Here is a 10,651-nt window from a genome sequence, read left to right as displayed (position 1 = left end):
GGAAGGAAGGACTCACCGGTGACGTCTTCGCCCACGTCCAAGCGTTGTACTTTGTATTTTCATCCTTCTGACAGTGGAAAACATAGCCAACAAACACCGTGGAACCTAAACGAATGAAAGAAAACTATCATTTGGCCACAACCAACATTCACAGATACAACACAATGTGACGTGCGGGGTTGAGGTTAAAGGTTGAGTGAAGGGCCCTTGTTTTAAACTACTTTTTTGAAAAGGATTGGGAACAAGTAAGACGTATTTAATTTATTTAATGGGAAGTAGTAAGAGCTATTGAATTTAATCTATGTATTATATTCTATTGTATTGTATTCTATTGTATTCTTTTGGATTGTATTCACACTAACCCCACTAAAACTTCAGCCCACAAAAACTCGCCTCTGGCGCCTAGCCTCTGGCACTTAGCCTCTAACACTTAGCCTTTAACACTTAGCCTTTAACACTTAGCCTTTAACACTTAGCCTTTAACACTTAGCCTTTAACACTTAGCCTTTAACACTTAGCCTAGAAGGTGAATAAATAGGGTTAAAGGTTGAGTGAAGGGCCCTCATTTTAAACTACTGTTTTGAAAAGGAGTGGGAACAAGTAAGACGTATTTAATTTATTTAATGGGAAGTAGTAAGACTTATTAAATTTATTTAATCTACTTTTCTTCCCAGGCAAAATTTGATGTGCTGCAATTCCAAATTTCCAAAGTGAATGAAGGAATGAAGTCCTTTAAATTATGATTTTGTATAAATACTAGGCATTAACACAAAATCGACGGCACAAAATGGGCAGACTTTACTTGTTTGAAAAGGACTGGTTACAAGACAGACTTTTTTAATTTATTTAATGGGAAGAAGACTTAGTTTAATTGATCTATTTTTGTTCCCTGGCAAAATTCGATTTGCTGCAATTCCAAATTTCCAAAGTGAATGAAGGCAAGAAGTCGTTTAAATTATGATTTTGTTTAAATACTAGGCATGGACACAAAATCTACGGCACAAAATGGGCAGACTTTACTTGTTTGAAGAGGACTGGTTACAAGACAGACTTTTCTGATTTATTTATTGGGAAGAAGACTTATTTAGTTTATTTAATCTATTTTTGTTCCCTGGCAAAATTGGATTTGCTGAAACTGTATTTTGCCAAATCTTGCCTTGAGACCTGATAGGAAGTATTAAACGCTTAGTTAAATCAATACAAGTTGGTAGTAAGAGCGAGTAATGTTGGTTGAACCGATGAATGAAGGTTGAAAGCAATTTAAATTATGACTTTGTATAAATACTAGATATTAACAGAACATCTACTGCGCGAAATGGGCAGAGTTTACTTGTTTGAGAAGGAGTGGCTTATTCAAAACTAAGATTTATTTAATCTGTTTGTTCCCAGGCAAAATTGGATGTGATGCAATTCCAAATTTCACCACATGACGGTGCCCAATTTCGACTTCATAGGACATATTAAACACTTAGCTTGTTATTATGTTCAAGGTAATCAGATTTGTTTATTATTCTAATGGCCTCTTCAAAACTATTCTGGATTACTACTTTGGATCTATTCTACATTACTTGGCAACAACATACTCTGTAACAGATTAGGCAGTATAATCATATATGTTAACTTGAGAGTGCCCACACTCAATCTACTTATTGTGATGTGTTAAATCAATTACTGTTAGACATTATTTGTCTAATAATCTACCAAATCTTTGAATTGAAGAATTTGTGATTTAATTAATAGCTTGTTGTTATGTTCAGGGTAATCAGACTTGTATATAATTCTAATGGCCTTCTTTTGAAAACTATTCTGAATTACAACTTTGGATCTTATATTACTTTGCAACAATCTACTCGGTGACAGATTAGGCAGTATAATCACATATGTTAACTTCAGTGCCCACACTGTATTTATTTATGGTTATTTGTTAAATCAAGTACTGTTAGACATGAAATAGGAAGTGTTTAACATAAATGTTATGGCTACTCACCATTGTAGCTCGCTCCTGGTCAATGATACGAGCCTCTTCTTGCAGTGGAAAACTTGCAGCCAACAAACACCGTGGAACCTAAAGGAATGAAATTAAACATTAACATTTCGCCTCGACCAATTTTCACACGTACAACGCAACGCGGCTACACTTCTGCTATTACAAACGTAAATCTCCTTAAACACAATGAGTGTTACTTACCGTGTACGCTCTAGGCAAAATTGGATGTGATGCAATTCCAAATCTATCTGAAACGGCAGTTAAAAGTAGAGTTACATCAAGTTTTCTTTTTTAATCAACACAATCATTTACAACCGTTGACCAGAAAGAATCGTCGAAATTCGACGTCCCCCACAAACGCCACGCTCACTCGCTTTTCAGGGCAACAAAAGTACTTCTTTTTAAAAACGATGAGTTGTACTTACCGTGTACGCTCTGGACGGTCCAGTTGCAAGCAGAAAATAAAAATATTTCTCTTGTTAGTCGTATGTTACCATCCGCTGTGTCTTTGTCAACATCGCCGCCGTTTTCCTACTTCCTGCTGCGAGCCACGCCCACGGATTTAAATTTGGGCGGAAGCTCTTTCCATTGGCGTCGTTTTCGCGTATAGCAAATCCGATTGGTTGGGAAGGGGGCACGGTTATGCAGCCGAGGGGTCCTGTGATCGGTGGGATGTAAAGTAGGCGTCGACGTCACGTCCGCGTCACGTGACCACGACGTGGCAGACGTCATATAGCAACCGCTGTTTTGTTTAGTAGACTTACAGTTGTTATGCATTGACATAATGGCGCACACACCAAATAGATTTAAATAAATTAAATAATTCTTCTGCCCACTCTCTTTTAAACAAGTTAACTCTCCCCGCGGATTTGAATTCCGGCGAAAGTTACGCCCATCGACGTCACGTATGTCACGTGACCACGACGTGGCAGATGTCATATAGCAACCGCTGTTTTGTTTAGTAGATTTACAGTTGTTATGCATTGGCATAATGGTGTGCACTCAAAATAGATTTAAATAAATTAAATATTTCTTCTGCCCACTCCCTTTTAAACAAGTTAACTCTGCCCACGTCCATTGACGTCTTGTCTGCGTCACGTGACCACGACGTAGCGACGTCATATAGTAACCGCTGTTTTGATCAGTAGACTTACAGTTATTATGCGTTGACATAATGGCGCACTGGTTAGCATGGCCACCTCTTAAGCATGATGTTGCGGGTTCGACGCCTGATCAATGTTAGCATGGAGTGAGCTGAAGTGCATGGCGCTGAAGATTTGAATCTTTGAAATGCGCTGAGGTCTGACATATCAGGCAGAATGGTTTGCCATCACGTTCAACAAAAAATAGAAACTTTCCCACTCTGATTAAAACGTCCTGTGTTCATCTACGTATTTTCGTTTTGCTGTGCATCTTTTCCCTGCCATTTCGAGAGCCCAATTGACACTCATAGTTTAAAGAAATGTGTTTGCCCATCCTACTTTGTGGAATTTCACCACATGCGCTTTTGACCAAAATACCAAATTGAACTCAAGTGAAGCCAACACGCACAACCCCCCCCCCCCCACACACACACACACACAAATGTTGATATGAACATAAAAGAGCCGCATGCGGTTCGGGAGTTGCGGCTTGGCCAAACCTGTACTATACAACTTTATTTGTATAAAATTTTCACAACAGCTGTCACACAAACAAAGCGGGAAAAACCGAAGACGTGCGTGTTCCGCCCACGCTGGATTTATTTGCACCTTTGAAAAGACACCGTATTGCCGCAGATGTGGCAAAGAGTACTTTTGGGCATCTGAGACGGAAGGATGTCCAAAGCATCACGTCACCTGCTCTGGTAGGCATGGTGGTGGGACGTTGAGGCCAACCGCTTTGGGGTTGGCTGAATCTTTGATCGCAGGATGCCACACACTTGAAGACAGAAGCAGAAAAGCAGAGCTAAATGCAAAATGTACTCACCGGTGACTCCAATTTTTTTCCCCCCTGAAGAAACAGCTGGACGGGTGGCCCCGGCTGGCCAGTGGGACTCTTGTTATTCTGACCCTTTTTAGTGCGCGTTTGGGGCAACAACCGTTTTTTGTGGCGCTCTCTTCTGGTTCAAAAGTGCCCTGCATGTGAATTTGCTTTTCCTGCCTTCTGATTGGATGAGCGCCGGTGTGACGCGGTGCCTCTGTCACCGTGGCGGGGGGTATACGTTGGCATCGGAGCGTCTGCCAACGTCTGAGACCGGCTGGCAGTGTATCGGAGGTGTCGAGTGCGGTGCCGCTGGAGCTCACTCACCAGCTGGTGTTAGGGCCACAGAATGAAGGCCAAGGAGAAGAATAGAAAGAGAAACAGAAACTTCTCCTCCAATTGTTTGATTTGTCTCTTCTGAGCTTCGATGAATTCTTTCAGCTCTTTGTTCCTCTAGGACGGACAAATGGAAAGTGGCATTCAAAAGCCAGTAAGCGTGCAAGTAAGTGCCGGGCTGGCTTTGGGCCCTTACCTGTTGCGCGCTGTGCAGCAGATCCATTCTCTCTTGGAGGATGCAAGCGTCGCGCTCCCTCAACTCGCACATCAGGGCTCGCTTCCATTGGTCCACGGCGCTCCTAAGCTCTTCTCTCTGATCCGCCGTCAGCACGTCATTCACGCCAGCGTGGCTGGCTTTTTCGCCGTCCGTGGCGGGGCAGTCCCGCTGCGGTAGCGCCTCGTACAACATGGCCTCCAGCTCCAGGATCCTCTGGGCCGCAATCCTCGTCCATCAGTGGTCCGGCGGGAGATTTGAGGGCGGCTTACCTTATGAGCCTGGTCCATGGAACACTTCCTGAAGTCCAACTCTTCATCCAGGTAGCCCTTCTGCTTGCAGAACATATCCTAGCACAGCTCAAGGTCAGAATTGTTGGGGCACATTGCCGGAGTTCCCCTTGGCTGATGTCGCGTGTCTGTCTACCTTCTCACTTTCAATGTCCAACATCTTCTGTTGAAGTGCTGACTTGGTCACTTTGATGTATTCTAACCACTGAGGAAAGGCTGCTGTCACATAAGCAGAATGCGAGAGCGTGCGTGGACGTGCGCGTTACCTTCTCGGCTAGGGTGAGAAGGGTCCTGGCGTGAATCACGACCACCTGCTCCTCGTTGGTGAGATTCTGCAAGAGCCCAAAGGCACAGCGTCAACAAGCTTCTTTCAGCGCAAAGCCTTCCAAAAGTCACATTTGAGCCGCCGAGTCTCGTGGAGTGCGAACATAAGGAGTTCGACATACACTTACGGCGTTATAGCCCAGGATGTCCAGCTTCTTCATCAGATCACTGATGACGATGTCCGGGGGAAAGGCGCAAGGAGCAATGTAAGGTGTTCTGGGACCTCGGGTTAAGGTTAGGGTTGCGAGGGACGCCTTACGTACGCTCACGCCCTCGGCCTCGCAGTAGATCTGCAAAGGGCTGAGGCCGTCTGGGAAACGGACTTGCAGAAACTTCAAGACGGGGGAGCGCCACTCCCTCTCCTGAAAGGCAGAGGCATGCATCCGTCCGTCCGTCCGTCCGTCCGTCCGTCCGTCCGTCCGTCCGTCACATCTCTGGCCTCAACACGCTTGTGCGAGTCTTCCCACCTCCAGCTCCAGGATGCGGAACTCAAGCAGTTCGTTTTGGTCTCGGATATCCTGGATGTGCTCTTTCAGACGCGCTTCTTCCGCCTCCATCCGCCTGACCTGAAAAGACAGTCAGACCTCATCTGCGGGGCTTCCCGACAGGTGTGACGCCAAGCGACTCCGCCCAGCGCCTTTCTTTCCGTCACCTTTTCGGCCAACTGCTGATTGCTCTGACGCAGCAGCTGCTTCTCCTCCACCCACTTGACATTCTAGAAGAGACAAACGCGTGGACAGCTTTGGAATGTTGTGTCATTTTCATCCACAAATTCTTTGGTTGACTGGAAAATGACATTTGCTTTTCTCCGCATTTTCCCAGCCACGTTCGGGGGGGGGGGGGGTTGGTCCAGTAATGCCAGACGGATGAGTGACTGAAGAATGTAGCTATTTTGTCTGAGAAAAAGGTGTGCTCATTGATGAGCTTACCTGTCCTTGTTGCTTCAGCGCTGACTCCAGATCTGCTACTCTGCTTTGATAGTGACCCATTTCTACCATCAGCTTTTCTCTGGTCTGAAAGGAGGAGGAGGGAGGCTCCTCCTCCTCCTTTCAGACCAGAGAACACCCGAGGCTGGGTGAGAACGGGGAGGCTGCGACCCGGCCGGGGGTTGCGGGAAGGGGCGCCACCTTGATCTCCTTCTCGGCGTCGTAGTCCCCTTCGCTGGTCTGGGCTAGCAGAGCGTAGGCTCGTTGCAGCGCTTGATATTCTTGCGTCAGCTGGCGGTAGCGAAGCTCCGCCTCTTCATGCACACACCAATGCAACACAGCACTAGTACCAGAATCAGTCAGACCGGCGACAAAGCACCCGCGACGCAAAGACGAGTCCGATTCCAGGCTGAAGAGGAATGTTTGGTGCCAATACGCTGGCAGAAATGGCGGGCTACCTCTTCGGGTTCCGTGTCGGGGGTTCTGTCGGTGTGAAAAGACAAGGACGATCCGTCCGGGTCCACCAACACGTCTTCGTCGTAGCCGTAAAATGTTTCGATGACCTGCGGGCGCGGAAGCAAACATCTCTCTGAACAAACTGAAGCGACACCTCACGATGAATCGACGAGAGGAACGATAGCGAGAAAAAGGCCATTTCATCTTGCGCAACACCAAGCAGCCGCAAACAAACAGACTCACCTTGCAGGACCTCACGCTTTGTTCCTCCTCAGAGATTCTCGACGTCGGTATCGTAGCAGCAAATCTCTCTCCTGTCGACACAAATAATCCGCCTTTGAGATTCTTTGGATGCAAAGGGAACGAACGGCTCCGGCGCAGAAACAAACGCGACTCACAATGACATTTCTGACATGAGCTCCTGTCTCCAGAGCCTGAAAAACACGTCACCGGCGATGATTGGAGGGACGCTCGTCTTTTCCAAAAGTGACAACTACAGGGTGTGTCAGGGTTTTCCAGATTATCTTTATCGTATCATTGTGTTGCTTTGACTTTGACTGCGACCTGTAATAAATAATATTATTTATCCCTTATTTATCCCTATCGCTTATCCCTTCCTACACAAAGTCGTAAAACACCCCTTGCTATGTTTTGACTAGAGGTCAAGGGCTTCCTCTATTCAATCCACTCTTACACCCACCCTGTTTCTCTTAATTAAAATGCTCGTGCAGGAGCCGAGAGTCAGACTTCATTCGTACAACGGATGGACTCTCCACCTGCAGGTGTCCAAAAGAACTTACTTGTCTCCCGTGTGGTTCTTGCAAAATAAGTTGGAGCGAGCGCAACTCTAACAGGGTGCATTTTGCCACTAGCTGCCTACGGACAATGACGTCGCGCTCGCGGCTCATGGTTGACGGGCTGAGCAGCCGGGCAAGTCCGTCGTTTTCAGCGCACAGCGAGTGGCAAAGGCGCTGACAAAACGGGAGCTTTGAGCTGCTGAAAACGGCAAAACAAGTCTAAAGCGTGTTCAAACGCGTGCGCACAATGCTCCTGCTTGAAAGGTCGGAATTTAAGGGGCCAATTTTTTGGATGGCGGCCGCCGGCCAAGCTTTGGACGGAAAAGGTTTCCTGGCGACAGCGAGCGAGCGCGGCGCTGCCGTACGTGCACCGAGTCGCCTGCCTGAAGACCTTGGACAAGTCGTCGATGATGTGCCGCTGCTCCACAACTTGAAGGAACTCCATTTCACCGTCCTGCTGGCCGCAACCGCGGTCCAGGTCATTGAGCGAACTAGGCCTTCTCTGTGGAACACAAATGCAGTGGACTCTGTTGGCACGCCGCCGTTGTCCGCGTCGACTTACCAAGCTTGCCATCTCCTCGTTCTCCTGGGTGACAAAGCGCACTTTGTTTTCAAGGCGACACAGCACCAGCGAGAGTTCTTCATTCTTCCTGCTCAGGCGTTTGTTTTTGTACAGGAGTGGCAGAAACTGGCTTTCTGTTTCTCTCAGTCGCTTTAGCTGCAAGCATGAAGTGCGGGATGTGAAAGACGCACAACACGCGGGCCAGAACGTATCCATTCCTTTTGCATCGGTTTGAACGGAATCGTGGCTTTGGCTCCCAATAAAAGACATCTACCAGGCAACCGACTCGCCGCGCCGCTCAACTAATAAGCAAGCGCAATGGGTGCCTCGCTGGATGGCGCGCATCAAACGTAGCGCAAACCTTCAAGCGTGCCGTCAATAAATTACCAGTTCATTGCGCTCTTCAGAAAGCAGGGCGTTTCGATCCTCCAGTTTCCTGATGACTGCGCTGAGCTCAGCGATTTTCAGATGAAACCGTCGCGTGTCCCGATCCTCCTGAGACTGAAAACGCCCCGCAACACACACACACAAGCACTCGTTCAAAGTTCAAAACTGTTTTTGTGCTACCTTCCTCCAGCAACGAACTAAGTCATGCGTACTGCAAGTGTGTGATGAGGTGGCTTACGCAATGAAGAGGATTGCTAGTAGCGGCGTTGACCCCACTTCCAGGGTAGTTTAGGCCCGCCCTTTGGGAATCCCTCAGGGCAGCGATCTGCTGCTCGGCAGCCTGAGTCTGCAGCTGAAGGCGGTGGACGTGGCCGGCCCCAGGGCTTCATCCAAAACACTAACCGCTCTGTCTTTCAGCTTGATCTCATCCGTCTGGATGTACAAACGGGGAGCGCTCAGGCAGGCGGGCAAACTCATTTGCCAGAATTGTGACAAAAACAAAGAGAGCAACCGGCCAATTTTTTTCTTGAATCGACTAGAACACCTTTGCTGTGACAAAAGCGAAGCGAGCAACCGGACATTTTCTTCTTGTGAAATAGAATAGAATAGAATGCCTTAGGTGTCATTGCACTGCAGGTATACAACGAAATTGGGAACATAGCCACGCACCGCGCATCTGATCAGTCCTACCAGTCGGCGGATCTCCCTCTCGCAGTCTCTCTTGGTTCGGCTCAGCTCCTCCCGATGCTGGTGATGAGCCGATCGGAGCTCGGCCGCTCGGGACTGCCAGGCCTGCTGGGCCGCTGCCAGGGCTTCTTCCGCGCTCCTGGTGGAGGCGACACCGCTCGGTCTCCCGACACCGCCGCGTCTCCTCCACCTCCGCCAGCAAAGCGCCCCCCCTCCTCACCTGAGCAGACATTGCGCCACACCGGGCCGTTGAGACCGCAACGGAGCGCCGCGACGCTTACTGGGGACAAGCTACACAATACGGTAGCGGCCGCATCGAAGCCCGACGTGGCGTGCGGATAGTCAGACACGGATAGAGCGGATCACCTTGTCCATGGAGCCGTCCCTCAGGCTGAGGACCAAGGCATTCAGTCTGTCAAACGCACCTCTTGCAATCAGGTGCCCCAGGCTTCCCAGTAACGGGTTTATTTTAGCCGGGTTCGGAGATTCGTCCGTAATCTAACCACCCGAGTTAAATTAACTCCTCCGGAATCAATCTAATTTCTGTACGACGCCAATCCCTCTCAAGTCACCCGAAGCGCGTGCCGAGTAACTCAATTCGAGGCAGGACTTCGAAGTGACCGCATCGTATTGATGGCTCCCCGCTAATGTTTGAAGTTCTTATTCGTTACGGATATTTTTTAGATGTCTTTGTTAAGACCTCAGGGATTCGTTTGTATAGCGCACCCAAGCACTAGTTTCGCCGAAGTAAATGTTAATATGGGTCCGTTCCACTTGGTCGCTCATGCAGCGAGCCGACCAACTTTTTTATTCGAAGGAGAATCGAATTAATAAAAGCGTGACAATAATAGCATTTAAGAAGAAAATTAATGCACCCTATATGATTAATTCTAACTTCGTATACGTAGATCTAGCACTTGACTGTCGGAGTTCTTCACCCCACTTAATTGCTTCGAAAAAAATAGCGACTTTCTTAAACCGAATAAAAATGTCGTGCTGTATTTAGCTTTGCCCAATAATTAATTTGGAAGGCAAGTCTATTTTTTGATCGTGTCCTATTTAACTTTTGACGCGGCCCGACAAAAAGGGGAACTGGGCCGCGCCCGACGGACAATCGAAATACTTTTATCCTCCACCAACTTCACTGATTTATTTTAATCATCGTCGTTATGTTATTTAGAAGAAGTAAATTTCCAACAATTCACTTTTAACGAAATCCACTCTTCCCTTAAATATTTGCGAAAGTTATTTAGTTCTCCAACTTCCTCGGAGTTACTTTTTCCGCGACCCGTCAAAAAAGGGGAAGCGGGCCTGAGCCTTTCAAATAGTTAAATAACTTTCCGTTCTACACAAAACCAATAATCTGATTTAAACACTTCCTTTAATTTTATTCAGACGAAACAACTTTCGAACAAATCGAAATTCACTCGTGGCTCAGATAACTACGGAAGTTATTTAAGTCTCTAACTTGATCGGAGTTCCTTTTTACGCGGCCCGTCTAAAAGGGGAAGCGGGCCTGAGCCTTCGGTTGCATATTTAGTACAAATCCGCGCACAACGAAGTAAGTAATATACAAAACACATTTATTGAAGAAACATGGAATAGAATTACAAATCTCAATTACTCCAGAAACTGAACAATTTCACTCACTGATACCCGTGTTAATAAAATCATTCAATCCCAGAACAATTCGATTGCAAAACACAGTTCATAAAAAAGGGAA

General features: G+C 47.2%; 1 protein-coding gene across 1 annotated transcript; it reads right to left on the bottom strand.

Moving 5' to 3' along the window:
• Positions 1–3,939: 3,939 nt before the first annotated feature.
• Positions 3,940–4,977, bottom strand: LOC125989886 (janus kinase and microtubule-interacting protein 3-like). The gene is made up of 2 exons (XM_049756331.2): positions 4,482–4,977; positions 3,940–4,402 (listed from the first exon to the last, which is right to left on the bottom strand). Exons 1-2 carry the CDS (start codon positions 4,692–4,694, stop codon positions 4,286–4,288), a joined length of 330 nt encoding a protein of 109 aa, XP_049612288.1. The 5' UTR covers positions 4,695–4,977; the 3' UTR covers positions 3,940–4,285.
• Positions 4,978–10,651: the final 5,674 nt, after the last annotated feature.

This window comes from Syngnathus scovelli, chromosome 1 (genome assembly GCF_024217435.2).
Source record: "Syngnathus scovelli strain Florida chromosome 1, RoL_Ssco_1.2, whole genome shotgun sequence".
Taxonomy (NCBI): domain Eukaryota; kingdom Metazoa; phylum Chordata; class Actinopteri; order Syngnathiformes; family Syngnathidae; genus Syngnathus; species Syngnathus scovelli.
This window is presented reverse-complemented; position numbering and strand designations above follow the sequence as displayed.

Bases quoted from the DNA above. Each gene is read 5' to 3' on its own strand.
- LOC125989886 (XM_049756331.2), bottom strand. From the start codon at position 4,694: ATGTTGTACGAGGCGCTACCGCAGCGGGACTGCCCCGCCACGGACGGC. The intron at 4,403-4,481 runs GTAAGGGCCCAA...TGTCCGTCCTAG, and splicing joins TGCTGCACAGCGCGCAACAG to AGGAACAAAGAGCTGAAAGA.